Source organism: Corvus moneduloides, chromosome 3 (assembly GCF_009650955.1).
Source record: "Corvus moneduloides isolate bCorMon1 chromosome 3, bCorMon1.pri, whole genome shotgun sequence".
Taxonomy (NCBI): domain Eukaryota; kingdom Metazoa; phylum Chordata; class Aves; order Passeriformes; family Corvidae; genus Corvus; species Corvus moneduloides.
The window spans coordinates 32167382-32180512 of record NC_045478.1 but is presented as its reverse complement, the minus strand read 5'-3'; the positions used below and the strand labels follow the sequence as shown (position 1 = coordinate 32180512).

The 13131-nt window shown below is 47.3% G+C and overlaps 1 protein-coding gene and 1 long non-coding RNA gene across 2 annotated transcripts in view; one reads left to right on the top strand and one right to left on the bottom strand.

Annotated features, from left to right (window-relative positions):
* Positions 1 to 201: 201 nt before the first annotated feature.
* LOC116442133 overlaps positions 202 to 13131 on the bottom strand; it is a 16386-nt gene continuing 3456 nt past the window's right edge. The window contains exons 2-3 of the long non-coding RNA XR_004239412.1: positions 1780 to 1997; positions 202 to 622 (exon numbers count right to left, since the gene is read on the bottom strand). This is a non-coding gene — a long non-coding RNA (uncharacterized LOC116442133). The remainder of the gene's footprint in view (positions 623 to 1779; positions 1998 to 13131) is intronic.
* Positions 8799 to 13131, top strand: part of B3GAT2 (beta-1,3-glucuronyltransferase 2) — a 19101-nt gene continuing 14768 nt past the window's right edge. Inside the window, exon 1 of the mRNA XM_032104756.1 lies at positions 8799 to 9425. Coding sequence (XP_031960647.1) covers positions 8886 to 9425 — 540 coding nt within the window. The 5' untranslated portion in view covers positions 8799 to 8885. The remainder of the gene's footprint in view (positions 9426 to 13131) is intronic.

Genomic DNA, 13131 nt, shown 5'->3' with positions numbered 1-13131 from the left:
TCCGAGTATCATATGGAAGGCATGGATGCCAAACAATGTCCTTCACATGGCACTGATAAGATCTTGATCAGAGCAATATTTCTTGCATTGGAGTCCATGTTTTAAGAAATACACAGAGGCAGTGAAAAGACCTTCATTTACTACGAATTAAAAAAAATAATTTCTAACAAAAAAAAAAAGGTTTTTGTAGAAAAGCAGATATGAAGGGGAGATATTTGTGCTAGTTATCTAAAATGTTGCTATAAACAGGAAAGTGGTCAGCTATTTTCCATTTGCAAGGAGACAGTAACCTATGAACATACAGTAGCAGTACGGCTTATGTTAAATATCAAGAGAACTTTCTTACCATGCAGTTAAGTACTGCATCAGGAGATGGATGGATTTTCATCATGGGAAGTTAAGATGATTGCTCCTGGCTTGAGACCAGTGGTTGGTCTACATTTCCTTTTGTGTCTGGCATCTTTACAGTTTGTTTCTTCCTAGCACATACCTTGATTTTTAAAGCAATTCAGTTTGTGCCACATTCAAATTCCAGCTGCAAGCTCTTTGTTTTGTTGGCCATATGCTTTCAAGTGCAGAGCAGTGTGCTGTGCTTGACAAGCAGGAAGGCTCCAGGGACATCCTGCTGGGACAGAGAAGAAATACTGGGAAGGTGAATGAACAGGGAAGGAGCAATATATTATCTCTGTGGCTTGGCGGCAGTGCTACAAATACCACCAACACAGAGCCCATTCCTCAGTGCCGCTACGCCCAGCTGATCTCGAGCTGAGTGTGCGAGCTCAGTGCAAGGGTACTGCGTAACTTTTGTATTTATGGTGTTGTGGCCACTGCTAGGGTTCAATGAGAATTTCGGTGTGGGAGAAGATGCCATGAACAGATGGAAAGGCAGCAGTAATCCACAGACATATTGACAAGGCATGCAGGCCAACTGGGTGCTGACCAAGACCAGCTGTCCCTTCTTTTTCATCTAGAGTATTTGAGAGGAAAAAAGAGGCAGAGTTTCAAGTAACACTCCCAGCCCATAAGTTTCTGCTTGGTGTTGATATAGTGTGACTCTTTTTTCACAGCCTGTCTTATCCATGACAAGGATGGCATCATCACTACCTTAGAAGCATCAACATTCACAGTCTGCACCAGGAGGCAGCAAACTCCTCTTTCTTTTAGGTATTGGATCTGTACAGGCAAGCCTGTCTAGAGGAGAAAAATGTGAGCTTGATGGAGATGATTTGAAAGGTGCCTGCTTTTCCCTAGCCATAGTAAATCCTCAGCTGTTTTGGGACTGTAGGGTTATTGGACAGAGATCACACCTTCGTATGTGCCTTTTGCATGTTGCTGCCTAATGTCTCCCAGGATCTGATACAATTACTTATAAAACACATATAAGAGTATATGGTAAAGAGATATCTGAGTTTTGCCACCTAGCTCCCCAAACTTCATGGAGGTGTGGGGAGGCGGGTGTACGCTCTAGGTCTTTGAAAAGATGTGACAGTTTCCAACTGCTCAAACACTACAGTGCCATAAATCACTCAGAGTTGCCATAAACCACTTATCATCTCAAAGGTACGTCCTCAATATTCATTTTCAAAATACATCTCTATAAAAAACAGAGCAGTGTCAGCCAGTTTTTTTTGCATGGTAAGGGCCAACCCAGAATTAAATATTATGTTATCAAATCTCGCCAAGACAAGAAACTTTCCTATCTGCGGGTTCACAATATGAGGTGTCACCTGGCTGCCTTGAAAGAGAGCTTGAGAGCCTTGTCATATAATACCCACTTACCATGGTGATTGCAAGCTGTCTCAGTGCTACTGCTGTCAGCCCAGATCCGGTTTTGAACAGTGAGATAGAAGATAACAGACTCATGCAGCGCTGATTTAGTGTTCAGGTAGGCAGGATCATGCTTGCTGAGAAGTTTGCTTCCATCTAGCAGCGCTGATTTAAGTCCATGCTTGGTTCTGCCAAAACTATTCATTCTGTCAATAAAGCCTCAAGTAGGTCTGAAACATAAAGATGCGTGAGGTTCCTTTATGATTTCAAGAGAATCTGGAGCAGAATCTTTGACTTCTCAAGGACAAAAACCAAGCTAAACCAAGCCAAACCAAACCAAGATACAAATCATCAACTTGAGGTCCTCAGAAAAAAATCACATAATGGTGAAAGAAAACATGTTCTTCATGAAGAGCTCCATAGAGTATCCTGAAACTGTTCCTCTTTTGAGGGCATTTCAGTAAGTTGCTCTTTGAGACCCAAAGAAAAATTTGTATGCCTCAACACTCGTCTGCTTGGGTTCTTTTTTACTGTATCATGTAGTCTACTAAAAGATACATCTCCTTACAAGCTCACTTGACTTTTGCTAGGACACTGGTGCTACAACAACATTACCTCATTAATATAACATTACATGACAAACAAAAGATGGAATAAAACATTCAACTCTCTTCATATGAAGACCAAGGGTCAAGTAGCCTTTTTCAACCATACAGCTTTTAACTTTCATCTCTTTATACCCAGGGCCTACTCAAAATATAAGCAAACTGAGTAGGTACCCGCGCACAAGGAGAGATCAGGGGCTTCTGATACAAGTTATGTGAACACAGGGGAGGGCTGGCAAACAGCATGAGAATGGTCCTCTTTAATATTATCCAAAAAGGCAAATTTAAAAGAAGATTAAGAGTTTGCATTTCTGCTAATATTCTTGTAAGCTGGTGGGGAGAACAGGGAGGGACATTGAGGGGATGGGTTCTGCATGAATTTGTCTAGGTTGAAAAGCAAATAAACACTTTAATTTTTGTGTAACTATATTGCCCCTGAGGGTTGTCTCTGGACATCATGTTTTGCTCAGCCCCATGAACCTTTGCCACTCGAACAAATGCTGTAGTTGTGAGATGTTGTGGAGGGCTGTGAGCCCTTGGCACAAGAGCCCTCTGCACTCCCTTGGAGGAGAGAGGCCTGAGGGCAAAAAGACTTTCCCCAGAGATAAGCAACCTTCCTCTGGGTCATGGTGACAAAATGAACCACCCCCAGCATGCCTTGTTTCTTTATGGTGACAGCCTGTACCCAGTTGGCTAGTTGGTTTCTACCCCACCCCTTGCTTTTCTCATAAAAAGCCCCTGTTTCTGCCCCTGAGCAGGGAGATTTTGTCCCTGGCCTTCCCTTCATGGGGGCTGCTGGACTATAAAAGCTACCTCTGTGGAATTGCCATACGAGGCTCCTGTCGCTCTGTCCCCAAGTTCACCTTGGGTGATTTCACAAAGAGCTGATTCACAAGAGCTGGAATCAGTTGTAGCTGAGAAGTTTCTACACTTGTTGAAATCTCCTGCTGCCCAGGGAGGCCTGCCACCGCCCCCGGAAGAGCTGTTCTTTGCAGGACGCTCTCTCTAGGAAGGTCGCGGCACCCCGGTGCTGACCAGCGTCGGACCCCCTGTGCTAAGATGTCACCTGGAATGTGGCTCAGTGCCAACAAGAAGGTCACTGGCACAGGTTTCAGATGTGTTTGCTGTCAGCAGATGTTTGGTGAGAGCATTGATTTCTATCCATACCTGTGCCTGCAGGACCTCCTCTGAGCAGGTTGCTTGTACATCCATTTCCTGCCTCTTCCAGTCCTCATCACCAAAGCCCATGTCACAGAAGGATAATTAAATCTTTTCCATTCTGGACTCAGCTCTGCACTTCAAACTTACTTCGCCTTGTGTATAACAGGTTTATTTTCATCTAAAACAAAAATATTTAGTTTTGTGATGGCTTCCATCAAGCTGTGCTTAGCCCTGTTCACTCTGCACATCCACCTCACACTGTGTCACACCATGTCATGCCTGCCTCACCCTGCTCTTTCCCTACATGGCATTTCAGAGCTCTGGGAGGCAGGTGTGACACCTTGCTCATACCAACCACCCATGACCACAGAGGTCCAAATGGGCATTTGCAGCTCTTTTTTCCAGGAATCTGTCACTGGTTACTATAGTGATAAACAAGTTGGCTTATTAGGAAAAGGAACAAAGAACAGAGAAAATTATTTCAAAATGGCCTACTTGCATAGATAAACATTCAATCTCACTCCTCATTTTCATCTTGGCCAGCTGGTTTCCTGTTTCTCGAGCAGCAGGGACACTGTATATGTTATATGAGCAAGTCCAGCCCAGTCTCCACTGCCTGTGTTTTCTGACACAGTGTCCTGTGTGAGGGCTTGGGGCTTCGTCTTCTGAGTTGGATGATTAAACTTCTCAGGGGCTTCCATATCTGGATAGTATAGGAAAATGCGCTTTCTTAGAAAAACTGTTAGGAGGTCTAATGAGGCTGAAATAAGTCTAAAGGAGCAGAAATGGACAGAAGAAATTATGCTTTTGACATATCCTGTGCTGGGGATTCATTTTTTTACCCCTTGCTGATGGCAAGATACCTCTGTGCGGACACTTAGGGTGGTGATCTGTGCCTGTCAGATGGCAGAACATCACTTTCTCTGTAGGATACCTGGCTTACACATCGGTCTTTTGAACCTTAACTAATGCATAATAAATCTGTTCTCATTTGAATCCCTGGAAACACAGTGAGTCCACTGAGATCAGGCTTGTGCCCCTGAGTGTGCAGTACACAGTGGATGTTCTCTGACACTCCCATGGGATGCAGCCTCAATGCCTTTTTTTTGGCTAATTACACATTTTGATTGACTGAGCGATGCCAAAAGGTGTAACTGCAAACACTAGAAACTACACTGCCTATATTTCATTCAGACAGGCAGGCTATGCTTTTGCCTGCTGTGATTTGAGTCACCTGGCATCTGGATTTACCCATCACAGAAACCAAGTTGATGAGCCCCCTTTGCATGCCAGAGATAATTACCCACCTCCAGTCACCACCAGTCACTGCTTTTGAAAGAAAAACATGAAACAGCCCAAAGAAATTAACCATCCTTGGGTTTAATCTATTCAATTACAGCAATGTGAAATAGAAACTATTTCTCTGCAGTGTTTTATCCACTAGTTGAAAATAATTGCACATTTTTATGTTTATCCAACTGATTTTGCCTCTGCTTCCCATGGGACTGTAATAGTTCTATCAGCTGCAGAATCTATGAAACAATAAATTTTAATAGCTTTATTTCAAATGCTATCTTATAACTCATACCAGCTTTCCAATAATTGGAAAAAAAACCCCAAAACAACACAGTTTTTAATGTACCTAGCTTTAGTGAATCCTGATGTTCAGAAACTGGGGAAATTTAAACGGAGCAAGCAAAAGGCTTGGCCAGCTTGTCCCCTCCTAGGCATGTCCAGCTGAGAGGCTGGATGGGAGTGCTGGGTTGCAGCAGAAGTGTCCAGAGAGAGCTGCCTGATGGGTGGGTGACCCCGAGTCAGGAGGGGGAGAAAAGCAAGAAGAGCTGAATTGTTTTAAGGCTGGGGAACAGTACATCTATTGCACAGCTAAGGCGACTCTGCTGCCACATCTATCCTTTTCTACACATACTGGAAAGACTGAAAGCAATGAAGAAGAAAGGAGCCAGGGCACACAGTTGCTGGCTAGCATTACACAACCCTTTGTGACTGCATCCAGACAGCATCTGCTGTGTGCTCCTGTTTGAAACAAGCCTCTGTGGGCCTGTAGAGAATGTTCTTAGGGATGGGGTTTCTTTGTATGTGTGTGCATATCCACACTTGCACACACAGGCTGCTTTCTAGGACTGTGTCAAGCATTCTCCTGCCAGAGTCAGGCATCCTCCGCTGGTAAGAAGCACAAGAAACTGAAGTAGAGGTAGCTTTTTTTGAAAACAAATGAAAAATTGGATGCCAAGTCCTGACACATCTCTGAAAAAAATCTTTGGAGAATGGGGGCAGCAATCACAACACCATAATAGATGAGCCAAGCCATAAACTACTGCAAATGAACAATTCTGGACCAGATCCTAAAGAGGAATGCCTGCCCACACACTCTGATACTACCCAGAATATGCACTGTGCTGCATACTATGTGTGAAACCATAGGAACAGCCTGAGTCACACAGTGATTGGTACCATCCATCACAAGTTAGAAACTCGTCCTTTGTTTCAGAGTTGCACCTGAGGCCTCAAATCAAATGTGACAATTTTTATAATAACCAGTGCTAAGGTGTTCAGCTGAAAAGACTATCTCTGTAGACAGTTTGTCCCCACAAATGGAGTGGTTATTTGACTGGGTTCTTCCAATTTCCAGAGGAAGAACATTCTGCTTTGCTTATCAAGAAGCAACAATTTAATAAATAGCAGTTGGTTTGTATGTAGTGCCTTCATTATCTTTTACCATTCCATCTAAAATAATCTACACATGAAGCTAACAGAAAATGCTGCTGCATTATTTGATATCACACCCGATGTATCTGGCTCATGACCTCCGAGCCTGCTCTGTGGCACCTGAAAACATTACAATGGTTCTGAGGGGAAAATGTAGTTGTTGCAATTTGTTATCAAATCACCATGTGTCTCATATTGTTGCTACATCAACCGTGATAGGAGTAAAGGCAGTAAATATTTGTTACCAAGCGTAGAGAAACACACAGTTACCAGCTTTCAGGAACACAATTAAAGAGGTGGAAGATCCCCACAGAGTTCATCGGGATACCTCTCCTTCCTAAACTGTTGCAATTATGTTCAGCTATTCTTATTGCTGCCTTTACTAAGGTCTTCTAGCCATCAACTATCAAGTATCCTCTACAGGCTCTGAATACAAGTTAACTAAAGGTAGTATTTTTGGATGAAAGGTAATATAAAGGGAAAAACAGTACTTTTAAAATATTTTAATATATTTGGATATAAAGAATGCCAATTAAACACATCCATTTGTAACCCTCAGTTTCTAGGTTCTGCCCCAATAAGTTTTTAAGAATCCTGACATGGTATCATAGCATATCTAGGAGTGGCAAGCTTAGAATTAACTTTTCCAAATGATTGCTGACTTTCAAATGAGAACAAGCAATGTCTTCTTGGTATGTTGCTTTGGTACACATGTTTGCATTATTTGAACGAATTATCTCTGTAAATAGAATTGTACTGGAAATGAGAAAACAATGGTGTGCTCAGTCACTGGAGAGACACAGTTTAGGTGATTGTCCTCTAGATAAACTGCATCAGCATAAAACTAGCAACTGTAATCTTGTGTCTGAGATGTTCTTGATTTGAATATATCGAACTGTTTATGCTCACTCCATTCCTCCATATTATTTCATTAATCACATAACAACCCTTCCACTCCTCCACTAAACATGCTAGCTCTAATTAGCTCTCTGCTACACAGATGTTTCTTCATTTAGACGTTCAGTGCCTGGCCAGGTGTCACCCTCACTTTCTCATGAATTTCAGCTTACATTACATCCCTTCGATGTCCTATCTGTGTGTGTCCTTTCGAATAACAAATTGATTGGGGATAGATATGAATGATAGATAGACATAGTGTCCACATTATCTACATTTGTTATACTCATGCAAATGTGAAGGATGATTATAAAACAGGAACGAAAGCAGTAGTGTAAACCCAGGAGGCTGGTGTGCATGCATCCCTGATTTCTGCAAGCCATGCTATTCCTACCAAAAAGTCAAAGTATCAGTGACGAATCATTCTATTTCTTATCTCAAATAGCTCGGAAGCCAGTAAGAACGTCATTCGATCTCTACATTTTAATCAGAGAGCCGTGGAGAATTCAGTAATTTGCAAACACTGCTGCTGCGCTTCTGTGTTCTTGTGCAGCATGAAGTTTTAAAAGCATAATTCGAGCTGTGAGGAAGTGTTTAGTTATGACAGCAGGGAGTGTTGAAAAATGCATCAGAAACTTCCCTGGGAGGAAACGGTTTGTAAGAGGTTTTAGATGTGCATTTCGTGTGTGTTGCAGCATCTGATGAACGCCTTTTTATCAAAATAAAGACAAGTGGATTATTACGAAATTGTGATAGACGTATGCTTTGTAAGAAGGAGCTCTCAAGTCCATACGATCTCCGGGGAAGATGCACGCCCAAACAACGGGGAGACGCGGTCCAGGGAGTGCGGGCTCGCAGGGCGGCGCGGGAGGTGCGGGGCGGGGACCGACACCGACTGACGGGCACCGAGGGGAGCCGCGGAGAACCGCCGCCTTATTTACAACCTCTCACTTCGGCCGGGGTCGAAAATATTCCCTCCTTTAAAAAAAAAAAATCAAACCGAAGCAGAAACGAGGCGACCGGCTCTCCGCTGCTCCGAGGGGTAAGTACTGGGGCACGGACCCCTCCGCCTACCCCAGCCCTGCCCGGCCCGTCGGACGGCCGGCGTTGTCCCGGGGAAGGCGTCCCGGCCGCCGGACGAAGTTGTCGCCGGCCACGGAGAGAAGGAGAACCCCGTCCCCATCCGAGTCCCCCTCCCTGCCGGCGGGACCCCGGCGCCGCGCCCGAGGGCGCCGAGTGCGAGGCTCCCGGAGCCGCCGCCGCCCTCTCCCCGCGGCGCCCGGGGCCGGCAGCCGGAGCGGGGCGGGGCGGGAACCCCCCCGGCCCCCGCCCGCGGGGACCCTCCCTCCCGCCTTCCCGCCCGCCCTCCCCTCCCCGCCCCCGCGCACCGCCAGAGCCGCCCGGGGAAGCGGAGGAGAAGGAGCGTCTCCCCAGAGCCCCCCGCCGAGCCCCGGTCCGGCGATGCCGAGGGTGAAGCGGGAGGAGGAAGAGGAGGAGGAAGGGCGGCCGCTCGCGGAATAGAGGCGCTGCGAGAGCTGCCCCGCCGGGCTACCGCAGGCGCCGCGGGGCTCCCCGACCCAACCCGCCGGCGGCCCCCGCGCCCGCGGGAGGGAGGGAGCGCCCGGCGCCCGCCCCGGCCGCCGCCGCCGCCGCGGTGGGGCAGCCCCGCCGCTCCCGTCTATGGGGCGGCGCTGAGCGGCGGCGCGGCGGGAGGGCGCCGGGGGCAGCATGAAGTCCCTGCTCTTCAGCCGCTTCCTTCTGCTGCTGCCCTGGGTGCTCATCGTCATCATCGTGCTGGACATGGACAGCAGCCGGGCGCCGCTGCCCGCGCTGTCCCCCCGCGGCGGGGCCGAGGGCGGTAGCGGCGGGGCGCGGCCGCCCGCCCCGCGGCGGCGGCCCGAGGCGGGGCTGCCCACCATCTATGCCATCACGCCCACCTACAGCCGCCCGGTGCAGAAGGCCGAGCTCACCCGCCTGGCCAACACCTTCCGGCAGGTGTCGCGGCTCCACTGGATCCTGGTGGAGGACGCGGCGGCGCGCAGCGAGCTGGTGACCCGCTTCGTGGCGGGCGCCGGGCTGCCCTGCACGCACCTCCATGTCCCCACGCCGCGCCGCTACAAGCGCCCGGGGCTGCCCCGCGCCACCGAGCAGCGCAACGCCGGCCTGGCCTGGCTGCGGCAGCGGCACCAGCACCTGCCGCCCCCGCAGCCCGGGGTGCTCTTCTTCGCCGACGACGACAACACCTACAGCCTGGAGCTGTTCCAGGAGGTGCGTGCGGGATGGGGGGGTGCGCGGCCGCCACGCTACACCGCTCCCCGCCGCGTCCCCATCCCCGCTCCCCGCCGCTTCTCGCCGCTCCCCTCAGGCTCTGCCTTTTCCCCTGCTCAGGCTCCTGCGCGGGGCTGTGTCCCATCCCCGCTTTGCGGCGCGCTCGGTGCCCCTTACCTAAAAAGTCCGGGCACGGGTAAGTCAAGCCCGCTCCCCGCCCGGAGACCTTGCAGCGCCCGTCCCCGGGCTCCCCGGGGCTGCCTCTGTGTGACCACCGCTCTCCTGATTTTAAGTTTCTTGTCCCTCCTCGCCATACTCCCGCAACTTTTTACTGCTGTTTTCTCACTTTCCTGCGGAGCGAGGCAAGTTTAAGGTTTATATAAGGGATCCTGTGTTTAAAACTGGGTTGAAAAGTGCTCTTTGACAGTTGTTTTTTTTTTTTTTTTTTTTTTTTTTTTTTTTTTTTTTTTTTTTTTTTAATGCTGCATCCCTCTCCCTGTAGGGCAAACTCGCATCAGGAGTCGCCATACTTCACAGTTTTCTCCTTGGCACTAATGAGTTAATCCAGAGCCGTCTTCTTCACGTGGAGTTGCCTTTTTTGAAGCCTTTCGCTCTTAAAAGCAGCAAATCGCTTGTGTAACGGCTTGAACACCCTTTCAAGTCTCTTTTGTGAAGGGACCTGTTTTCGTCTTTATTGCCTCCCTTTGGTGAAGGGCTTTGTTTCATTTTGGTGGGAATTGGCAAGTGCTCGGGGCAGAGGGTATCCAGCTTTCTTTCTGGGTTCCCCTGGCAGGAAGGAGGGTGTTTAATAAGTGGACATAAAACAGTAGAAGAAAGATCATGTACGTCTTCTGTGACAGCCAGGAGAGTAACCTTGGCAGGGAAATGAGGGAGGGAAACAGAAAAGTAAGTTGGCAGCACAGGACTTCAGACATGCTGCGGTCTGTGTGTTCTGCTGCTGGACAGAACTGTAGTTCGAGGTGCGCACCCATCTGGCTGCCGAGCAGAGCTCTTCCTCGCGTGCTTTACAGTCAGTGAGTTAAAGTGAACGTGGTACACAGAAATGTGAGCACATGCAATTCCCTAGAGAAAGCTGGTTTAGAAATGCTTGGGTTCGTTTGTGTTTAGGTTCATAATGCATCCCTTTTCATTTCCAGTGTGTGGGCAGGTGGAGGGTCCCCATTCAGCAGGGATGCCCTACTTCTTTTGCCCACTTGGCATTCAGCATCGAAGCTGCTAATTTAAGGACCTTTGCCTAGAGGCTAAACCTTTGTTGCAATTGATTTTTAAAAATTCTGATAGCTGTGCTCAGTGCATTATGATGTGGAGCAATTCCACGTACCCCTCTTTGATGTTATGGGAATGCTCATATGTGTATTTGTAGAAATAAGGCTAATTTGACTGAATCTTAGGGATTCTGTTAATTGAAACAGAAAATAGACTTTGGCACAATGAGTAATATGGGGCAAAAGATATTTGGAGATAAATACCTACTGTTCATTTGTTTGTGTTTCTTTTGCCTTTTTGTTGTTGAGTACCAACATTAGGGACAAGCTAAAGGAATAGAGTTGGCAGGTGTTTCTCTTGAGGGCTCCACAGCTACTGAAAAGGAGTCCAGTCACATTTATTCTTTTAATTTCTATCGTTATTCTACTAAGTGCTGTGAATTAGGAAACAGAAGGGTACAAATTACCTCTCTAATTAACTAGGAAATCAGGAAAGCAAAGGGATAAAGCTGTCCAAAGGGTTAACCTTGAAAACTGCAAGCACAAGAGGCAACCTGTGTTTTCTCTTGCTAACAAGAATTGCAACCTCTAGCATGAGTCTCTGCAGCCCTAAGAGTTCCCTTTCCCCTGTGTTCAGCTGCTGGGAAAGAGCTGTTTGTTCGGAGCCTGGTGTTTGCAGGCAGACGCATACATGAATGAGTTTTCCCTGAGAAATGGGGTGCTTGGAAAGCTCAGTTACAGAAGCAGAGAAGGAGTTTTTGCTTCAGTTGCCGCTGCAAGTTCCTGTGACTGTTTTTTGGGGTCACTAACGAGCTTTTGGCAGGGTCTCTGGGATGCCACTGGTGCTATCATGGGGAATGCCTTGCCAACCTGGCAAAGTTAATGAAGTCCATTGGCAGGCTTTGCCAACGGGATGTGCCTTTACATGTGGGAAGTTACATTTAGAGGGAGCCAGGAGCCTGACTTTTCAGTCGAGGCACTGCTAGAGGGCTGGTTGCTTTTTGACTCGATAAAGGAAAATCTATGTATTCATGGATTCTGGCTTGACAGCTCTGTGATAAATCCTGATCTCTCCTTCAGGAATTGATTGATTTATGAGTGTAAATTATACTTGTCTTCTCCAAGCATGAAGAGAACAGCTTCAGAATGTGTTGTTTGCAGATGAATTTGGTAGTAATCCCTGTTATGAAAATGGTGGTAACTATACCTGAGAGGGAGTGTTTTCAGTTTGTTGTCTGCCAGGAACAATTCTTCAGACCTGCAGTTGCTTAATCCCGAAGGAAGTCTGATAAACTGCAGCTGCTCATTAGGAGGGAGTAGCTTAAATGTTGGAGGATGAGACAGGAGCTCGGAATTCTCATCCTACCACCATCCCGTGCTGGTTGTGTGACTTCCAGCATGTCACTGACATGGGCACGGGGGCGGGTAGGCCCCACAGTGCCAGCAGCACTGTGTGCAAGCAGGTGTGTACATTTGCTGGTTAGTGAAATAGCAGGTCTGTCCCCTTTGTAATGGCTTGCTTCTGAGCCAAAGCTGGTTTCAGTAGCAGCAGTGAGGGCTTGGGGAGATGGGAAGCAAGCGTAGTTAGGACTGCAGAGCCAGCATGAAAGAAACATTTGTGTTAGGGAAGTGTTTTGCTCAGAGGTCAAGCAAGCAGGACTGCGGAGCAGAAGGCAAGCAAGGGAGCTGCACGTCGGTGAAGGATTGTGTTTGAGGCAGCACTTTTGCTGTGGGTCTCCCTAGTGTCCTTACAGAAGATGGAGCCTTTTAACAAAGCAAGATCAGCAAAGGCTTTACTGTGAGTTGTAGTGTATAAACCATGAGGCCATGATCAAAAAGGAGCATGCTTTGACATGGAATGCCATGGGATACTTCTGAGAGCTTTTGATGAAGAAATTCTAATCTCTGTCCGAAGTACTTCTGCCTGGTGCTTGTAGGAATGAGTGCTTTATATTTGATGTGGGGTGAGCTGGGCCCAGTAGACCTAGGAAGAGTGTGTTTCATGGAAATCAGGAAAAAAACCCCCAGCTTACAGTAGTCTGGAAAATGTCACCTTCTGTAGTAAATCTGGAACCCTTGGGTGTTCTTTATAATTATCTTTTTTCCTAAGATCTACAATGGCATGTGGGTGGATAGGTCAGTTTTTAACTGGTGAAACTATGTTCTCAGATTCAAACTGGGCAGGGTCTAAGCCGGTTTAGTTGTCCTTTCTAGAATACGGTGGAGAGCCTGCTTTGTGTTTCTGCTGCTACAGTCTTGGCTCAGTTTAGCATTTTGTTAGGAAACGGTCACCTTCCATGGAAAGGCTGCAGGGAAAGAACCAATATGTTCAGGGATTGTTAAATTCTTTAGAGTACTAAACTGGGCTGCAGCAATGATGAACAGATATTTCCAGGAGTAGAGGTGTGGCTTTTAAATTATTCCCAACTCTTTCTGCTTGAGAGTGTAGTGGTGGTCAGGTGAAAAATCATGCTTTTACT